Genomic DNA, 19,592 nt, shown 5'->3' with positions numbered 1-19,592 from the left:
AGGATACGGCGACGTATTTAGATAACATAGAGACGTACACGGACTTTAGAGCTAAGCCACCCACACGAACACGATAAGGTTGCGAACGGAGGATCACCACCAACCACTTAATGGGCCTTTAATGGGCTTTTCTTACATAAACCCGTTCTATATCTTTATGCGCGCGCCGGTCAGAAACTAGAAACTGCCGGTCATCACCCTCATCATCGGCAATAATGAGCATACTCACACTGCTCGTTAAAATCGCCGGACTTCTTGGCACGATCACCGTCGGCGCCAACGCAGTCTCTTACTCCCGTTTCCGTCGCCGGAACCTCCGGAACTTTCGCTCTCCAATCGACGAATCCAAAGAAGTCCTCGCCGATTTCACTTCCCAAGGTACTATTTACTATTGATTGTGTTCTTCCTTCTTAGAATCTTGGTGTTGAAGTCTTTTTTGTTTGTTTGTTTCAGAACACAATGAGGGAAAGTTCTTCTTTGGATTGGCTACTGCACCTGCTCACGCGGAGGACGATCTCGACGATGCATGGATCCGGTTTGCTAAAGAAACACCGTGTTCAGCAGAAGATGAAGAGGATAAGAAAGCGAAGAGGAAGAAGAAGGTTAAGCTCGCTGTGGGAGCTATAACGAAAGGGTTGGCCAAGAACACTCAAGGAAAGGAAGATAACACTGTTGCCGACAGTACACCTACTAAGAATGTAGCTGCGTGGCACAACACACCTCACGCGTGAGCTTCGTCATATGATTTTTTTTGTCTAGATAGTGTCTGTCACTTAGTTTGTGTCTTAAGCAGCCTTCTAAAAATCGGTCTAGTAGGCATCTAAAAAGATTGGTCTAGACGTCCAGCTAATCAATAATCCCATATAAAGCACTTAATTACGCCTAATTACCGCCTAACGATTTTTTGAACATTGGTCTTAAGAGCTCGAGCTGAAATTTTTATTTTTTCTATTTGTTTCAGGGAGGTCAGACTTAAGTTTTGGTCGGATCCTGACCAAGAAGTGAAGCTAGCTAAAGATACTGGCGTTACTGTCTTCAGGATGGGAGTAGATTGGTGTAGAATCATGCCAAAAGAGCCTACCAAAGGGATTGAGGAAGCAGTGAGTCAATAAAAGATATATTAACCTTTTGTCTAATTCAGTGTTCTAAAAATCGGTTTAGGCTGTGGGTAGTCATAAATCGAACCTAAACAAAACGATTTTTACAGAACTAATTTTTGAAAAATCTACCGTCTAATCAATAATCTCATATAAAGCGCCTAATCAATAGTCTTGAAGATTGGTCTGAATGTGTTTCGAGTAGAGAAAGGTTCCTTACTTAATGGTGATACATCAAACAGAGTGCTTTGTTTTTTTGTTTTGTAGGTTGACTATGAGGCCCTTGAACACTATAAATGGATACTCAACAGAGTTCGTTCAAACGGGATGAAAGTGATGCTAACGCTTTTTCATCATTCATTGCCACCGTGGGCTGCTGATTACGGTGGATGGAAAATGGAGAAGACCGTCGACTACTTCATGGACTTCACCAGGTGAATCTCTCTCTCTCTCTTCAAATCAGCTTTATGGAGATTTATGTAGGTCTTGACCATCTTTCTTCAACAATGCCAGGCTTGTTGTGGACTCCATGTTTGATTTGGTAGATTCTTGGATTACATTTAACGAACCCCATGTCTTCGCCATGCTTACTTACATGGCCGGAACTTGGCCCGGTAACACCCCTGATTTTTTGGAGATGGCTACATCTACTCTACCAATGGGTGTGTTCCACCGAGTCATGCATTGGATGGCTGTTGCTCACTCAAAGGCCTATGACTACATCCACGCGAAAACGTTAGTTCTTCTCCTTTTTTTGTTTCTTAAAATAATATCATATGGATTTGTCTCAGTAACTCTTACTTGGCAGCTCCTTGGAAAAACCTTTGGTAGGGGTTGCGCACCACGTGTCCTTTATGCGACCGTATGGCCTCTTTGATGTTGGGTCCGTTACTTTTAGTAACTCCCTCACGATGTTTTCATTTATTGATAGCATTTGTGAGAAACTTGATTTCATAGGAATCAACTACTACGGACAGGTAAGAGAAGCTAAGAGTTAATAAAAATATATCTTTAATTTGAGTCAATAATATTTGTTTTCTCTACTGGAAACTAGGAAGCAGTGTGTGGTGTTGGACTAAAGCTTGTAGAGACTGATGAATACAGTGAATCTGGAAGAGGGGTATACCCTGATGGCCTCTACCGCGTGTTGTTGATGTTCCACCAGAGATATAAACACCTGAACGTTCCTTTCATAGTCACAGAAAATGGTGTTTCTGATGAAACGGACGTGATTCGTCGGCCTTACATGATTGAGCATCTCCTTGCCCTTTATGCTGCAATGCTAAAGGTTTTTTTGTCTTTGAATTCCTCTGATTCGTACAAAGGCTTTGAGCCTACCTTTAACAACACTTGGTATTGGCATTCTCTCACTGTGTGTTGTGGCTTTCATAACAGGGTGTTCCGGTGCTCGGTTACATATTCTGGACTATTTCAGACAACTGGGAATGGGCTGATGGGTATGGTCCAAAATTTGGACTTGTTGCGGTTGACCGTGCTAATAATCTTGCCCGGACCGTTCGGCCATCGTACCATCTCTTTACCAAGGTCTAATCATTATAACCCTACACTTGAGATCATCAAATTGCTTTTCTCCTCAAATGGCTTTCTTTTTTTTGCTACTCTCCAGATAGTGAAAAGCGGAAAAATCACACGTAATGATCGGTCTCTTGCATGGGAAGAACTCCAAAAAGCTGCGAAAGCAGGAAAGGTACGACCGTTCTACCGTGCAGTTGATAATCATGGTCTGATGTACGCAGGTTAGTTACATCTTCCACTTTTAAGTTGTGTTTTTACACTTGTCTCCAACTTTTACTTTATGATCTTACTTGTGTTTGATTAAAAGATGGTCTGGACAAGCCTCAAGGGAGACAGTTTGTTGACCGTGACTGGCGGTTTGGTCACTACCAAGTGGATGGTCTTCAAGACCCGCTGAGTCGCTTGGCTCGAGCTCTTCTCATATGGCCGGCCATCACGAAAAAGAAGATAAGAAAAGTTAAGGTCAAGCACACCGATGAGTCAGGGCTTGCTCTACAGCCCGCGTAGGCCCCTTTGACTAGAGGAAGAGAGTAGAAGCCGAGAGGAATCAATCTCATCTCCTTTGTATGATTTGCCAAACATTTGGCGCAAATTAGCGACGATTCACCGTTTTGTTTGTTATGATGTTTAAATAAAGGCAAAACGGGACGATGTTCTAGGGTAAGATCTGTAGATGTGCTGCTGTTTTCGCCTATTTCAGTTGTAGACTTGTAGGTCTTGAACCTCCTTTAATTTTTACTAATTTTCTTCGACTTAGTTACATTTTTAATTCAAAAATAGAATTCCAATAAAAATATTCAAATGTAGAAGAGCTATTTAGGTCAATAATCATATAACTTTGTTTAATTAGTTATGATATAATTATATCCATCATTAAAATACAGTAAATTTAGAGTAAAAACCAAATTTTAAATTAAAAAAATAATATTAAAACATAATAAAAATCTAACTGGATGGAAACGCCAAGTACTGGGGCATATGTGAGAGAAAATGACACATACTACAAGTGTATAGACTAGGGGTGGGCGTTCGGATACCTATTCGGGTTCGGTTCGGGTCTATTCGGGTTTCGGGTTCAAAGATTTCAGCTTCATTCGGGTATTCTAAATTTCAGTTCGGATCTTTGCGGGTTCGGTTCAGGTTCGGATAACCCATTTAAATTATTTGATTTTTTTTTAAATTCATTATCTACTTTAAAATTCTCAAAATCTATAAACGAAACAATATATTACATATAAATTTGAATAGAAAATGTCAAAATACCTAAAATTAACATATAAATTGGTTTGGTTTGAATATTTGGATTGATAATCAATAGATATTTTAAGTATTATTGGTGTTTTGAGTATACTTTAGCTATTTTTAGACATGTATTTTTGACTATTTGTATATATTTATAAGTATACTTTAGCTATTTTAGATATGTATTTTTGACTATTTGTATATATTAAATCTAAAAATAATTAATATAGATAGGTATATAAATCAATTTCGGATATAATCGGGTACCCGAAATACTTCGGTTCGGATCGGGTTCGGTTTCGGTTCTCTAAATACCAAAATTTTGAACCCATTCAAATATTTAATCAGTTTCGGTTCGGGTTCGATACTATTTTTTCGGATCGGATTCGGTTCGGTTTTTTGGATCTGGGTTTTTTACCCAAACCTAGTATAGACTTAGGATAAGGTCGGTTATAAATATATTATGAGATAAAGCCCAGGCCCATTACATGCCCAAACGCCAAGACGAAAAATCCACGCTACTATCAGATTTCAGATTCTATTTAGGGCTTGACTGGTTTAACCGCAGCGGTTGCGGTTGCGGTTGCGGGAGTTTGCGGATGTGGGTGGTTGCGGTTTCTAGCGGTTTTAAGAGATTTGTACGACTGGTTATGCGGTTAGAAATTTGTGCGTTTGCGGGATACTTATGACTGGTTAACTACCAAATGCAGCAGCAGTTAAATAATAAATTAACAATATTTATATTTTATACAATTATAAAAATATCAAAAATAATAATATTATAATAAATATAAAAATTATATTTAGAAAGTTATAGTTTAAATTTTTTAAAAATATAGAAAATATTTTTATTTTAAAGTTTTATAATATTAATTAAAATTTAATTGATATATTTTAGCATTTTTATAATTTCAGTTTAATTTTTTTATTGAATTTTTTATTTTTGTATTTATATTGTTTTGGAAAAAAAATAATTTTTTTTTATCCTCCCGCAAACACCCGCAACCGCAAACGCTAGCTGGAACCAGCTTTTGAATTTATGAGGTTCAGAGCGATTTGGAGCGATTTGGAGCGGTTTAGAGCGGTTTGAGCGATTGTTGCAAAACGCCAGCAACCGCTATCAACCGCAAAAGCTGTGTTTGCGGGTGGTAGCGGGAAAACCAGTCATACCCTTAAACCCAAACGTTAACGGCAGACTAACGAAAGGTTTATTTTGTCACTTCTCGAAAGCTTGGAGTGGTTCTCAGACCTAAAAATAAAATCGTACCTCAAAACGTGATTTCGCAGAAACTCAGGGGCTTCCCTTCTTATTTCTCTTTATTTTAACGACAAAATAATCGTTAAACCCTAAACCTTAGTTGTTTCTTCTACGCCGCGACGCGAATCTTACTCTCTCCATCTCTCTCAGACTCTGAAGAACAAGCATGAGCTCTTTGCTAGCGTCGCAGCTACAAGCCATCAAGGCGGTTGTTCAAGCCGATACAGAGCCATCGAAGAGACCTTACACACGCCCTTCGATTCTCTTCACTCCCAAAGAAGCAGCAGATTTCGATATCGAATCAATCTACGAGCTAGGGCTCAAAGGTTCGCTCTCGGTTTTTAGGGATTCTCTTATAGTGAATTGAATTTCCTTCAAAGGTTTGCTAATTGAATTGTCTTCTCTGTTAATTCTGCAGGTCTCGAAGTGCTTGGAAACAAGGATGAGCGGTTTAAGAACTTCGTACGCGATTTGTTTAGTCATAAGAGTAGAGAAATCGATAGGGAGTTGCTTGGTAAGGAAGAGAATGCTAAGATTGATGCGTCAATCAGCTCGTACCTACGGCTACTCTCTGGCTATCTTCAGTTCCGTGCTTCCTTGGAGACACTTGAGTATCTCATAAGAAGATACAAGTATGTGTTTTCCTCTCTCTCTCTCTTTGGCTTGGCTAATGTATCTTTATAAAGATTTTTGCTAACTACATGATTCTACAGGGTTCATATATACAATGTAGAAGATGTGGTGCTATGTGCTTTGCCGTATCACGACACTCATGCCTTTGTTCGTATTGTTCAGCTGATCTCCACCGGGTGAGCAATGATTCCTTCATTCATTATTTCATTTGTTTATTGAAGTGTAAGCCAGCCCCTTATGCTCTCATTTGTGTTACAGCAACACCAAGTGGAAGTTTCTGGATGGGGTGAAAAATTCAGGTGCTCCACCGCCTAGATCGGTTATCGTTCAGCAGTGTATACGTGATACGCAGGTCTTGGAGGCCTTGTGTGACTATGTAAGCAGCTGTTTTTTTTTGTTTTAATAATTTCCTTTAAAGGGTTTGTGCGAATCGTATATATTGAAATGAACGTCTTGTTTTGCTGGTTGTTGTAGGGATCTCGGACTAAGAAGTACCAGCCTTCAAAACCCGTGGTCAGCTTCACCACAGCTGTTGTCGTCGAGGTTCTTGGTTCTGTTGCAAAGGTTGATGGAGATATCGTGAAGCTGATTTTGCCGTTTGTCGACTCTGGTCTTCAATCTGCTGTGAAAGGATGTTTAGATCAGCAGGTTTGTGGAATCTGTCACATATTGTGATTAATTTAACTTTTTGTTTCAGTCTGTGTGATTATTATGACATGTTAATTTTTTTTCCTTATAGGCTGGTGCGTTAATGGTTGTTGGTATGTTGGCTAACAGAGCCTCGCTAAATGATAATCTTATCAAACGCTTTATGAGGTCTATCATCGATGTTGCTCGTGAACATGCCAAAGAATCCTCTGATCCTCATTGGCTTCGGTTGTCGTTTATGGCATTGATTAATTTGGTTCAGGTACATGAACTTTTTGTTCTCAATTCTCATGAGCCTCTTAGTTTTGAAATCATGAATTTATAAACTTTTAGTTATGAGTTGAAACATATTTTCTATTGCTTACCGATCATTCTGCTCACAACTGGCCAGTGTTCGTCTTTTTGAACTAATTGTTTTGCTTGATCAACTACAGTTGCAGTCTGTGGATTTGATCCCCAAGAAAGCTTTGGACCTTTTGAAGGAAATTAGGTAGTCACATATTGACCGTATCCCCTTTTTGTCTATTTTATCAGTAAGTATTCTTATTATTATTTTTCCAACGAGGGTTTCAATTTTGTGTAGGGATATTTCTGGTGTTCTTCTAGGCTTGTCCAAAGAGTTCAACATCAAGAAGTTCCTGACAGTTTTACTAGATTCTCTTCTCCTTTACTGGTGTGTATTTGACACTGTTTGCCATTTTACAGTGTACCTATATCGTTAGTATTCATGTTTTAACCAACTATCTTCTTCTTGCAGTTCGTCTGATGATCAGTGCCTAGAAACTTTAATTTCAATAATCGATAGTGTTCCAGTTGAAAACTTGGTTGATCATTTGATCTCCAAGGTTTTCTCTACGTGTATGACACAATATCAGAAGAACAAAAGTGATTTAACATCTTCTACATCTGGTTAGTGAATTGTCAACTACCGTCTTCGAGTTTACTCTTATTCGCAGTTATCGTTTTATAATGACCTTGGTTGCAATTTGATTGTAGGGAGCTGGGCCAAGAAAATTCTTGCTGCTGTTAGTAAGAAGTATTCCGTTGAACTACGCGCAGCAGTACAAAAATTTATGGAGGTCTGTGATCCAACTCTCAGTGATGTGTTTTATGCCTTTTGTTAGTTATGTGTCCCTTATGAATAATAAAATTATTTCTTCAGGATACTAAAGGTCTGTCGAAGAAAGAAGATTTGAAGCTGGAGATGTTGTCTCGTATGCTGGATGGAAATTCAGACATGTCCCTGCCGTTCGTGGATTCAAAATTGTGGTTCCGGCTCCACCATCCCAAGGTATACTATAAATCTGATCTTAGTTTTGTGAAATTTCTTTCTATTTCCTTTTTGTGCAAGACTGAAGGCTTGATATGAATCATAGGCTGCTGTACGTTGTGCTGCGCTTTCTAGTCTAAACGGTGATCTCAAGCGTGATATATCTAAAGCAGAGGTATCTGTGTGGGGGTATTCCTTTCAAATATTATAACTTCTTACTACCCCTACTTGGCATCTGACTAGACTTCAAATTCTTTGCCACTGTCTACAGAACCTTGTCACAATTCAGGATGCTATTGTGCGCCAACTTTGGGATGATGATCTGGCTGTTGTTCAGGCCGCCTTGTCTCTTGATCAGTTGCCGAATATAGTAACTTCCTCTAGTCTTCTGGATGCTTTACTTCATGTGGTGAAACGTTGTGTTGGGATTATCCAGTCAGGTGATTGAAAAATGCTCTCTTCTTTTCTTAACTTTGCTCAGTGTTGTCGTCTAGAGGTTTATTTGCATATCTGTAAATTGTTGATCTTCAGTATGTCATCTGAGAAATCGTTTTTGCTAGCAGTAATACGTTTATCAAATTCTAGTGTGCACTGTATTTCTGATATCAATGTGCTCAAGCCATGTACTTAATAGGGCGACGTTTCTTAATGTTGTGCATATTTTTAAACTTCTGAATGGGTTTTGGGAATGCCTGAAAGAAAAATCTGTGTAGTGTTGTTCTCATCCCGTTTCTTTTAATTTAGTTTAGTAAAATATATGTAATTGCTTCAAGAGTGCAAATTTCTAATATGTGCAATTAATTCATCTGGAATCAACTGTTTTTTTTGTAGGTTTAGCACAAAATGTTCAACTGGCAGCAGATGTCGTTGCTCTATCCCTCAAAATTGCTGTCTCAAGTTTCTGTAATCAACCAGAGACTACTGAGAAAGTCGCCTCTGCAATGTTCCCATTTCTTTTAGTTCTGCCGAAGGTTCTTTCTCGTTCTCCTTTCTAGACACTTATGGAAAAGACTATTTGAACTTAGGCTAATGGTTGTTATCATTTATGTAAATAGACTTTGAATTTAAACCTAAATGTACTGACATTGGGGAAAGATGTTAACTGGCCACTTTTCAAGAATCTTGGTGCTGATGACGGAATGGTAAATATGAGTCGTTAATCACAAATCTTCTTTTTTTTTTGGTGTGAATATTATTATCATGTCATTTACGAACTTCTTTTTTTGGCAGAAGAAGCTCCCAGTCATGTCAGGAAACATATCCTCGATAAGCATGGATATTATCAATAGTCTGGGGGAGGCACTTTCCTTGAAACCTGACGAACGTAGGATTGAGCTAATTGAGAGTTCTTGCAACTTTAAGCTCTCTGAAGTCTTGGAATCATGCAGCAATATCAAATTGACAGAACACGAACGCAACAAGTTGCAGGTTCGTCACTATTTTCCTGTTTTTCATTAAAGAAAAAGTTCCAGTCCTGGGCATATTAACTATTACTCTTGTCTATTATTTGAGTACGTGAGGGGAATTTATTTTTGAAATACTGTTGTTCTTTGTTTCTAAGGTTTTATGAATACTCTTAATAACTTGTGAAATTATTATCTCATATCAGGAGGGACTTTTGATTCGCGAAAGTGTGTCTGCATTGAACATGGATGTCGTTAACAAGCTGGTGGAAGCATTTATTTTGCATCCTAGTGACGTTATCCAATGGCTTACTGTCACTTGCCATGAGGCACCGTTGGCAAAGACGCTGTTTTTTGTGGTGTTGATGCAGTCATTGCACAAGATGAGCTCTTCTTCTGGTAAAGTTCTGTTTCATTGTTTATGCATTAACTATATATGCTAATGGCTATGAGCTATCTATTTCGAAGTACTTTAATAGCTTTTGTCTCATATGATAAGTTATCAAGAGTTTATGTTCATGGCTGTTTTTTCTTTGATTTAGATCCTACTCAATTTTTGGATCTTTTCGAGCTTTGTTTTCCTGTTTTGAAGACCGAGTGGGAAGAACTTGACGTTGCAGTTGAGGTTTCTTTGAAAGAGGTATAGTGTTCTACTGGCTGATGTAGATTCATGTTTTTATAATTTAGGCTTGTTGCTTATTTTACCTTGTTAGTTTTTGATGTATTTGTGTATTACTTGCAGCTGTCGAAAAGCAACTGCCAAGAACTCTTATATCAACTTTCTGACACTTCTGATTTTACTGAACTGAATTCAAAGATTCTAATCTGCTTGTTTTGGAAGTTGGTCGAGTCATTCATAAAACTTGAACCGGCTCATGTCTCTTCGGTGGGTGATTTTCAACTTGATTGTTTATTATATGGTTATATTAAATATCTTGGCATCTTGCTGCCAACCAGTAGAAATGCTCACAATTATATTTGTGCGACTTCAGGTTTTTAGCGAAAGGTTGTGTAGCGGACTTGAAGACTTGTTTATCTTTTTTGCAACAACCCGATCACAGCATGTTTTCAAAGAACACCTCCATTACCGTGTAAGAGAAGCCAAAGTTTGTCCCGTTTTGTTTCTCACTCGGCTCCTATCACGAGAAGGTTTGCACGGAAGCCTATATTTCCTCTACTTATAAACCTTTTAAGCATCTCTTTTTTTCAGATGTAATCGTTTTGAGCTCTTTTCTAGCATTCTCAGAGTTCTGGTTCTATTTTATTCCATCTCCTGTTTTCTCATGATGTTATCTTCTTCTTGCAGATGTTCCTCGCATGGTCAGAATTGAAAGTCTCAAATGCTTCTCGTATCTTTGCTCTAATGGAAATAGTGAATGGTCGAGTCAGATATTCTTTAGTTTTCCAGTACTTCTGGTTGCCATATCGAGTGATAATCAGGTGAGACCTGAAGTTTTGTGTTTTCTTTATTGAATGACTCTTTGCATTATCATCCCTTTCTTAAGCCCGTTTTGGTGCTTTCACTTTGAAGGACGTTAAAGTAGCTGCTATGAATTGCTTTGAGGCGCTCTACAACCTATGGTGTCGTGTCGACTCTAGCAATAAAAACGGTAAAACTTAGTTTGGCATCAGTTGATTATGTTTTATCCTGACATTTGTTTTAATCCTTCTTCTGAAATTTAAAACCAGGGAGTGCTGCAATCTATAGTAGTTCTTTTGATGAACTGTTAGGAATGATTGTTCAACAAAGGAGGCTTATATTGTCGGACAATAAGTTTCTCCCATCCTACTTGACATCGTTGCTCAGTTCAACCCCTAATGACTTACTAGTGCCAGTTGACCTGCAGAAAAGGTATTTAGCTGAGTTGAACAGCTGTCTAATAACACATGTGTATATTAGTTCGTATACTTCGTTTGCTAACTCCCTTAGTGCCTATTTCCTTGTTTTTCAACTTCAGGTTTGATCAACCCACAAAAGAAAGCATTCTTTCGTTCATCTTATTGTGCGCGCAAGAACTTCCTGCTTATGGGAAGGTGTGTTTCTTTTATCTGTTTTCTGTTTCACTTCCTTCTGAAGTTCAAGTATGAAGTATCCTTATGATTTATGACACTTATTAAGTCTTACCTTTTCCTCCTACAGCTAAGAGTTATATCACTGCTAAAAGGTCTGGGCATCTCACTTCTGCATGGTGAAAATGTTAAGTTATTGTCTCAACTTCTAGACAAACGTAGTCAATACTACATTAAACTGGACCGAACTTCCCCTCCAATGTCAGACACTGAGGTCGATTTATTGTGCCTTCTTCTGGAGGTAAATTCACTTTAACTCCATTCCGTCCTAGGAAAACTTACATGTTACCTTGTACCACAGTTATTAACTTTGCTTTTGATCTTCTCTCCCTGTGGCAGTGCTCCATGATGCGTTCAGCTTTGTTCAAAGGGCAGTCTCTTGATGATGATATATTGAACGCATTGAAAGTAAGTAAAGTTCATCGTCCCATATATTCCTTGTTTACTTGGATACTTTTTCGTTCCAGTCATAGATGTTTGTTTTCTCAGATGGATCGTGGGGAATCAGAACATCCTGCTGTTATCTCCCCATGTCTCACTATTTTGGAAAAGTTAAGCAATCAATATTATGCTGAACTGAAGACAGAGGTTCAGGTCAGTCCTAATGGCTTAATTAAATATAACTGCAATATCCTACTATTGTACTCTTCATATATCTAATCAAATACCTTTTCTAACTCTCTTGATTGTTCTTTTTGAACAGATTCGTTTCTTCCTCAAGCTAGTGTCAATGTTTCGAAGTACAAATGGCAGAATACAAACTGCTGCTAAAGAAGCTGTCTTACGCCTGAAGGTATGCTCTCGCTTTCAATTTTTCTCTTATTCTTCCTTGACGTCCTTTTGTTTTCTCTTATTCTTCCTTGACGTCCTTTTGTCACTGTTTTCTTATACACTACATAAACCTATCTTCATCCAGTTTTACAGAACTTAATGGAAAAAAATAATTTATTTACCAAACAGTTTCTATGGGCTGATTTTCTTTATTTATATTGTATCTTCAATGCTACTGCAGATTTCTTGTTCAACTGTGATCCATACCCTCGATCATATCACTCAGCAGGATAATCTTGTTATTGATTCTTTGAACAAGAAGAAGAAACAGAAGAAATCAGTGTCATGTCCAGAAGAAGACGTAAATGGTGGGGAACTTCTAAGAGGAGAAAAGGCTCTCTGTTTCATTGCCTCGTTACTTGACATGCTGCTTCTAAAGAAAGATCAAGCTCACAGGTCTCTTGAATATATATATTCTTAGATTTGCATGTCTATTGTGAATTTTGGCATCGGAGACATTTTTGTTACGTGACTAATTTTGTTATAACTTATTCTTGCTTAGGGAGTCCCTTGTAGGGCCTTTGTTTAAGCTCCTAGGAAGATCTATGTCTGATGAATGGGTGAAGATTGCTTCGTCGGCTGAGGAAACCTCAGTTGAATTTCCTCAGGATGTTCGTGAGATAACTCATGCATCTATTTCTTCCATTCAAGAGACAGTGCTCTTACTCCTGAAAGATATATTTGATTCTCCGAAAATCAATCCTTTGAAGGTATGCTTTAGATTTCTCTTACGATTGACGATATCTTTGCTTGTTTTCTTCTCTTAATTTACTTCTGATAGCAGGCTGACATAACAAATGAAATCGATGTCAAAATGCTGGTTGAGTTTGCTCATTCCTCAAATGATGTAGTCATAAGGAACTATATCTTCTCCCTCTTCACTTCGATAGTTAAAATTGTCCCAGATAGAGTTTTGGACCATATCATCAGCATACTTACACTTGTTGGCGAATCAACAGTGACACAGGTTTGTTAGTCCATAACCTTCTTAGTCATGTATCAATTTCATTTTGATCACTTGAATCCGGATATTTTTGATGGTGACTAAAATCTTCCCTAACAGCTGTTTCCTTACTTTTATATGTAGATTGATAGCCACTCTAAGTCTATCTTTGAGGAGTTTATATCATCGGTTATTCCATTTTGGCTGTCTAAGACTAAGAGTGAGGAGCAGTTGCTGGAGGTAACCTCTTCGTGATGTTCTTTTTTTCCTTAATGATGTGCATCAAATGTTAAACCAATTGTGGACTGATATAACTTTACTAATTTGTCTTTTCAGATTTTCGTTAAAGTGTTACCTGATATTGTTGAGCATAGAAGGCGTTCTATTGTAGCTTACCTACTGGGGTAATGTGCATATACATAAAATTGAATTTGAGGTTTTGTGTTTTTTTTTCTCTGAATATACTGATGACGATCCTTTATTTCTGCAGAGTTATTGGTGAACAAAATGGCCTGCCTTCTTTACTTGTCCTTTTGTTCAAGTCCCTAATTTCAAGGAAAGACTCAGCTTGGCTTGGTAATGTCCAGAATTCGGATAGTTTTATATCCGATATTAAGAGGGAGTGGGAGTATGCTTTTGCCGTGGAAATATGCGAACAATATACTTCTTCGACATGGCTCTCATCCCTGGTCATGCTTCTTCAGACTATCAGCAAAGACAGTTCTAGTAAAGAATGTTTATTTCAGATGCGGCTTGTCCTAGAATTTATGTTCGAGAAATTGCAAGACCCAGAATTTGCATTTGCAGTGTCACTTGAACCAAGAACTAATGTTTCAGTTGGCATTCAGGTAAAACCATCTTCGAACTTTTTTTTAAAGTTCAATTATTGTTTACTACATTTAATAAAAAAATTATAGTTTTTATCACCTTGTCTCTCCGTCTGTGTGCTTGTCCTTGTTTAGTAAATGCGTTTTGTTAAATTTTCAGCAAGAACTGCAGGAGCTTATGAAGGGTTGTATACTTCTCCTGCAAGCTGTTGATTCCACAAAGGAGAAAGATGTGACTTCTGCAGTTAGAAAAGAAATCAGAATGCGTATACATGATGTCCTGATGACTGTTACAGGAGTTATGGATCTGTCCATATATTTCAGAGTTGTTACTAGCTTGCTTCAGCAGCAGTCAGATCGTAATGGGACGAGAAAGGTATACATTATTACCGTTTATAATTTGTTTTGGTACTGCAGCAATAAATAGGAGTTTTATACGTGAGTGAACATATTTTCCAGCGTATGTTCTATCTTTTGTTAGCATTTCCATCCGAATTCAGATCCGTTGAGACTTGATTACCTTAGTTTTTGTTGGGGTTTGGAGAGCTTGGCTTAATGACGTTCGTTGATATGCTATTGCGTGCAGGTACTTGGGCTTATAAGTGCGAGAGCTAAGGACTCCTCTACTTCTAAACCGAAACACAAGAAGAGGCTCCCCAATCAGAAAAGAGGAAATCCTTGGTTGAACCTGGATGAGGCGGCTGTTGAAGCTTTCGGGAAGATGTGCGAGGAAATCGTCAATGTAATTGTTGAGACAGATGAAGATTCAGATGTTCCAGCTAAACGAGCTGCCATTTCGACACTGGAAGTTTTGGCTAGCAGGCTTCCCTCTGGTCATCCGATCTTCAGCAAGTGTCTTGCATCTGTTGCTCAAGGCATCAGCTCAAAGAATCTGGGAGTTTCTTCAAGCTGTCTTCGTACTACCGGTGCGTTGATCAATGTTCTTGGACCAAAGGCGCTTGTTGAACTTCCACGCATAATGAAAAACTTGGTACAACAATCGAGCGAAGTATCATCTGCATCAACTGGAAACGCAACAGCCGAGGAACAGTTGCTTATGATGTCTGTTCTCGTCACTTTGGAAGCAGTGATTGAAAAACTTGGAGGTTTCCTGAACCCTCATCTTGGGGATATCATTAGACTCGTGGTACTGCATCGTGAATATGTTTCTGACTTCGACAAGAACCTTAAATCCAAAGCCAACGCCATTAGGCGACTCCTTACTGAAAAAATACCAGTGAGTTCTTCAAATAGTTACGTGAATCTGATTATTATTATATTTTTTGCTTGTTTAATGATCTTAACAATGATAACCTTTCTTCCAGGTCCGCCTCACTCTGCAACCTCTTCTACGAATATACGATGAGGCTGTTAGTTCTGGCGATGCAAGTTTGGTGATTGCTTTCGATATGCTAGAGAACCTCGTTGCAAAAATGGACAGAGCATCTGTTGTTTGCAACCATGCAAAGATTTTCGACCAATGCTTAGCTGCCTTAGATATCCGACGCCAAAATCCAGCAACAATTCAGAACGTTGATGATGCGGAGAGAAGTGTAATCAATGCGACGGTTACACTCACAAAGAAGCTAACCGAGTCTGAGTTCAAACCCCTCTTTATCAGGAGTATCGATTGGGCAGAGTCAGAGATTGTAGATGGATCTGGGAATGAAAGCAAGAGCGTCGACAGATCTATCTCTTTCTATGGTCTGGTGAATAGACTCTGCAAGGCTCACACGTGAGTAAAACAATCACGTCCTTTACATAAGCTTCTGGAATATCTTGGAAACTAACTATTTCTTGTTGTGGGATGCAGGTCGATCTTTGTACCATATTTCAAATTCATGCTTGATGGTATTGTATCGCATCTCACCAGTGCTGCCGGAGCATCAGTTTCAACAAGGAAGAAAAAGAAAGCCAAAATTCAGGAAACGGATGATACTCTACCACCAAAAAGCTGGCATCTTAGGGCGTTGGGGCTTTCTTGTTTGAATAACTGCTTTTTGCATGATATTGGAAGCTTGAAGTTTCTCGACGCAAATAACTTCCAGGTCACTTGTCTATAACCTATGTCTTCTTGGATCAAACGTTTATCTCTTGGATATTTAGACTGATACAAAACTGTATTCTTATCTACAGGTGCTATTGAAGCCTATAGTATCGCAGCTTGTTGTTGAACCTCCATCTGGTTTAAAGGAGCTTCCAAATGTACCATCTGTAGAAGAGGTTGATGAGTTGCTAGTTGCATGCATCGGTCAAATGGCAGTAGCCTCGGGTTCTGATCTCCTCTGGAAACCACTGAACCACGAGGTACGTAAACAACATTATCTTATTTCAGCTTTAATTTATGTGCATAATGTTTCACAACACTGAATATTGTCTTAAAAATTGTATTTGGGCAGGTGCTAATGCAAACAAGGAGTGAGAAGCTGCGTGCGAGGTTGTTGAGTTTGAAGAGCGTGAAACAGATGATGGATAATCTGAAAGAAGAGTACCTTGTGTTGCTCGCTGAAACCATTCCGTTCTTGGGTGAACTACTGGAAGACGTTGATCTGTCTGTCAAATCTTTGTCTCAAGATATTATCACAAAGTTGGAAGTGATGAGTGGTGAAGATCTGGCCCAACACCTCTGAGAAAACACTGATTGATACAAAACCTTATGTCCCCAGTTTTGATGTCTTTTGTCTGTGTTGGTAAACTACGTTTAAAATTTTGTTGATCATGAGCAAAACAGATGTTTATTTGGTCATTTAGACTTTTATAAAAGATGCGTCTTTGGTCATTTAGACTTTTGTGAAAGATGTGTCTTCGGTCATTTAGATTTGTAGAAATTTTAGTATTTATATTTAAATCTTTTCTAGGTTAATATTTGTTGTGTATTCGTTGTATTGGAAAATAAATGCTGTAAGAGAGAAACGTCTGTTACAAAAAAAAAAAAAAAAGTGAGAAACGTTTTTGTATATGAAAATACATGTCCATACACAAAACTGTTAAAAATACACTGTGAACTATAGTATGTTATGAGAGATATCACATGGTTCATCAAGCTTCTATTTCAACACCACCATCGTTTTCCTCCTCTGTTGTGTTGTCCAGCGAAGTTTCTTCTTTAAACAATTCTTCACTCCCCATGAGTTGCTCATATAGCTACCAAATCCAAGACGTGTTAAGTAACATTAGCAAAATATCATACATAACTTGTTGAGATTTGAGAGCGGTGTCGAATAAGGAGTATTTACTAACCTTCACGGCTGATTCCACCATCTCATTGTAGTTCAAATTTCCATCTGGACTAGCTGCTGAACTGATACTGCCTCCAAATTCACCCTGATCCAAAATCAAACTTTGAGTTAGTGATATGACATTACCATGGTTGAAATTTTTAAGTCATGATCACATTCCACACCTTGACCATCGCTTGCACGTACAGTGCTCTCCAGAGCACAACAGGTTTTGCTGCTTCAGCAGTGTCGTTCTCGACAGCTGAATCGCTTTGGAGATTCTCAGGAACCTGCGGTTTAATGAGAGTACTCATGGCAGATAACAGTGCAGCTTTCCCTTGATCATCGTTTTCACACACAGTTGAAAAATATAAAACATGCCTGCAGCAGCAAATGTGTGACTCAGAGAAGTAAATGGAAAGAAACAGAACGAAAATCTGAAGAATCATCTTTGACTAAACCACAACTTACATGTCAGCTGGACAAACCGCTAAACCACTACCAAGCTGCAGAACCCGAATCGCAGCTAACTGTTCAGGAAACAAAGCTAAGAGGAAAAAAAAAAATTTCCAATAAGAAACTGGCGATATCATAAAACAACTAACTAGTAAATCTTCAAAAAAAAAAATCTTACATTTAGGTGGATATACGACAAGAGCGTTTGATATATCAGCTTTCACAGAACCTCTAATGATACAAATTCCTCTAGCTATTTTCCCCTCGCTGCTTATCGACTTTGGGACAAGAACACGAAGAGTTTCTTTCTGCTGATCAGTCAATGTCGACATTGACTCCGATCCAACAGTAATACATGGGTCAAGAATCAACTTTTGGCTGAATATCTCTTGACCCGTAGCTAGTCTAACCCCTTTGTAACCCCCAGTTTCCTGCAAAAAGATAAAATATTAGGACTATCAAGTAACCAACTAAAGATATCTTAGGTTACAACAACAACAGACTCGCTTGCCTTGTCTAAAAGCAGAGCAGTAATAGGCATCCGGAGAACCTGTGCATACAATAAGAAACCAGATAACTAACTAATAACACAGCAACACCACTATATAATGCCACCAATCGTTCCAAAACGTACATAGATGCATCCTTTGACAGCGGCTCTACGGCAAAAGGCTTGAGGAAGCTCTCCTTGTCCATAAATAGGATATATCAACGCCCCAAGTGCGTTTGAAAATCTGTAAGTAAAAGCATTCAAAAAGCTTAGTGTGACACCAACTAAATGAATATAAAAGAGCCAAAACAATGAATTGACCTGCCAATAGATGTAATGTACAAAGCCAATCGAGCTATCCCCTCTTTGGTCTTGAGTAAATCTCCACAAGCTTCCACATTGTCTTGATCATAGTCTACCATCGCAATGCCATACAAGATGATCCTACACAGAAGAAAATACAAAAAAAAGCCTTATCATCTCAAAAGACAAGTTCTTAGAGAAACAAAAGTGAAACATTGGTTTATAGAAACTTTTACTAAATCGTCTACGGCCCTCAAAATCATCAATATAAATTACATAACTCTCTAAAAATAATTTAAAGAAACATTTACTAAATCGTCTACAGCCCTCAAAACCGTCAATATAAATTACATAAGTCTCTAAAATTATTAAAAATAATTTAAAGAAACATTTACTACGGCTACAGCCCTCAAAATTATCAATATAAATTACATAAGTCTCTAAAATAATTTAAAGAAATTGTTACTAAATCGTCTACAAGACTACAACCCTCAGAATCTCATGACCGGCCCTGCAAAAAGCTATAAAGAATACGAAAAGGAAGCTATACGATTTGATTTTGGGAGGCAAAGGCATCTTAGCCAAGAACTCAACAAACGGAGACTCCATATCTTCCTCAGCAATCTTAACCACCCCCTCATCCCTCTCCGTGGAGGAAGCAGCCAAGTGAGCTTGAACAAGCTTAAAGAACTTCATCAACTGCTTCTTCTCCATCAGACCCAAACTCTTATCCTTGAATATCGCCGCTCTCGAATCCGGGACGCTCCTCAGCTCTCCGCTCGAGTCCCCGACGAAGCTCGCGTCCACGCTCTTGAACTCCACGTAGTTGTTAGATCCCGATCTCAGCATTAGGTTGATCGACTCGTCGGCGCAGAAGAGAACCCTAGGACCGCACAAGTCGACGTTGAACTTCCTGGAGTGGCGTTCGTCGAGGATCGAGGAGTCGAAGGTCGCGATCTCGACGGAGGAGTATAGGGATCGTGTGGCGAGATCGACGGAGAGGAAGTCGGGAGTGTCTGACGGCGGCGGAGGAGAGGGAGGGGAGAGGGAGTTTGAGTGGAGGAAGGAAGTGAGATCGGGGAGGGAGAGGGATGCGGAGTGAGAGCCGTAGAAGGGGTTGGGATCGAGGTGGAGAACTGAGGTGCCGGAGGAGGAAGCGGCGGCGGCGAGGATGGATGAGGGAACTCCGGTGCCGACGATGATGAGGTCGTAGGTGGTGGGATCGAGCGGCGGATATGGAGGGAGGTCGCTCATGGTGTGTAAGGTTCGAACCGATGACTTGAATAATCGGAAAATGGTGAGACTTAAGATTTGCGGCTACCTTTTATATGTAGATTAAAAATTGTACTGTATTTGTGTAACAATTA

At 38.9% G+C, this 19,592-nt stretch overlaps 3 protein-coding genes across 5 annotated transcripts; 2 read left to right on the top strand and 1 right to left on the bottom strand.

Annotated features, from left to right (window-relative positions):
- The first annotated feature begins 119 nt into the window (after positions 1-119).
- LOC103870741 (galactolipid galactosyltransferase SFR2, chloroplastic) lies at positions 120-3,389 on the top strand. The gene is made up of 10 exons (XM_009148907.3): positions 120-378; positions 454-727; positions 962-1,100; positions 1,365-1,531; positions 1,611-1,832; positions 1,906-2,074; positions 2,152-2,385; positions 2,493-2,642; positions 2,725-2,854; positions 2,941-3,389. Exons 1-10 carry the CDS (start codon positions 216-218, stop codon positions 3,138-3,140), a joined length of 1,848 nt encoding a protein of 615 aa, XP_009147155.1. The 5' UTR covers positions 120-215; the 3' UTR covers positions 3,141-3,389.
- A 1,724-nt stretch (positions 3,390-5,113) lies between these two features.
- On the top strand, positions 5,114-16,621 carry LOC103870740 (uncharacterized protein At3g06530). 2 transcript variants are annotated; one of them, XM_009148906.3, is made up of 40 exons: positions 5,114-5,459; positions 5,552-5,765; positions 5,847-5,942; positions 6,025-6,142; positions 6,241-6,414; positions 6,506-6,676; positions 6,849-6,904; positions 6,998-7,087; positions 7,172-7,323; positions 7,411-7,493; positions 7,577-7,705; positions 7,791-7,859; positions 7,956-8,124; positions 8,516-8,655; positions 8,740-8,826; positions 8,918-9,112; positions 9,294-9,486; positions 9,630-9,727; positions 9,830-9,973; positions 10,080-10,236; positions 10,394-10,527; positions 10,619-10,697; positions 10,777-10,939; positions 11,046-11,121; positions 11,228-11,398; positions 11,497-11,565; positions 11,647-11,751; positions 11,861-11,950; positions 12,170-12,384; positions 12,491-12,698; positions 12,773-12,955; positions 13,076-13,171; positions 13,268-13,335; positions 13,422-13,779; positions 13,919-14,134; positions 14,345-14,995; positions 15,084-15,493; positions 15,572-15,806; positions 15,895-16,065; positions 16,158-16,621. In XM_009148906.3, exons 1-40 carry the CDS (start codon positions 5,300-5,302, stop codon positions 16,386-16,388), a joined length of 6,624 nt encoding a protein of 2,207 aa, XP_009147154.1. In that variant the 5' UTR covers positions 5,114-5,299; the 3' UTR covers positions 16,389-16,621. The 2 variants fall into 2 exon arrangements, with proteins under 2 accessions (XP_009147154.1, XP_009147153.1); XM_009148905.3 differs by having other exon boundaries at positions 5,300-5,459; positions 8,915-9,112.
- On the bottom strand, positions 16,620-19,539 carry LOC103870739 (rab escort protein 1). 2 transcript variants are annotated; one of them, XR_004457926.1, is made up of 10 exons: positions 18,776-19,539; positions 18,244-18,366; positions 18,067-18,166; positions 17,944-17,982; positions 17,611-17,863; positions 17,448-17,523; positions 17,162-17,357; positions 16,999-17,082; positions 16,714-16,902; positions 16,620-16,679 (listed from the first exon to the last, which is right to left on the bottom strand). XR_004457926.1 is itself a non-coding variant. In XM_009148904.3 (9 exons), exons 1-9 carry the CDS (start codon positions 19,477-19,479, stop codon positions 16,798-16,800), a joined length of 1,680 nt encoding a protein of 559 aa, XP_009147152.2. In that variant the 5' UTR covers positions 19,480-19,539; the 3' UTR covers positions 16,688-16,797. The 2 variants fall into 2 exon arrangements, 1 of the variants encoding a protein (XP_009147152.2); XM_009148904.3 differs by lacking the exon at positions 16,620-16,679 and having other exon boundaries at positions 16,688-16,902.
- Positions 19,540-19,592: the final 53 nt, after the last annotated feature.

The sequence above is a fragment of the Brassica rapa genome, chromosome A05 (genome assembly GCF_000309985.2).
Source record: "Brassica rapa cultivar Chiifu-401-42 chromosome A05, CAAS_Brap_v3.01, whole genome shotgun sequence".
NCBI lineage: Eukaryota > Viridiplantae > Streptophyta > Magnoliopsida > Brassicales > Brassicaceae > Brassica > Brassica rapa.
This window is presented reverse-complemented; position numbering and strand designations above follow the sequence as displayed.

Excerpts from the sequence above, each read along its gene's own strand:
- LOC103870739 (XM_009148904.3), bottom strand. The coding sequence starts at position 19,479 with ATGAGCGACCTCCCTCCATATCCGCCGCTCGATCCCACCACCTACGAC. Across the intron at positions 18,367-18,775 it reads TTGCCTCCCAAAATCAAATC|GATCATCTTGTATGGCATTG; the intron begins GTATAGCTTCCT and ends TCTTCTGTGTAG. Across the intron at positions 17,524-17,610 it reads TGTCGTATATCCACCTAAAT|CTTTGTTTCCTGAACAGTTA; the intron begins GTAAGATTTTTT and ends TTTTCCTCTTAG.
- LOC103870741 (XM_009148907.3), top strand. The coding sequence starts at position 216 with ATGAGCATACTCACACTGCTCGTTAAAATCGCCGGACTTCTTGGCACG. Across the intron at positions 379-453 it reads CGCCGATTTCACTTCCCAAG|AACACAATGAGGGAAAGTTC; the intron begins GTACTATTTACT and ends TGTTTGTTTCAG. Across the intron at positions 1,101-1,364 it reads CCAAAGGGATTGAGGAAGCA|GTTGACTATGAGGCCCTTGA; the intron begins GTGAGTCAATAA and ends TTTGTTTTGTAG.
- LOC103870740 (XM_009148905.3), top strand. The coding sequence starts at position 5,300 with ATGAGCTCTTTGCTAGCGTCGCAGCTACAAGCCATCAAGGCGGTTGTT. Across the intron at positions 8,656-8,739 it reads TTCTTTTAGTTCTGCCGAAG|ACTTTGAATTTAAACCTAAA; the intron begins GTTCTTTCTCGT and ends TTATGTAAATAG. Across the intron at positions 11,951-12,169 it reads AAGCTGTCTTACGCCTGAAG|ATTTCTTGTTCAACTGTGAT; the intron begins GTATGCTCTCGC and ends ATGCTACTGCAG.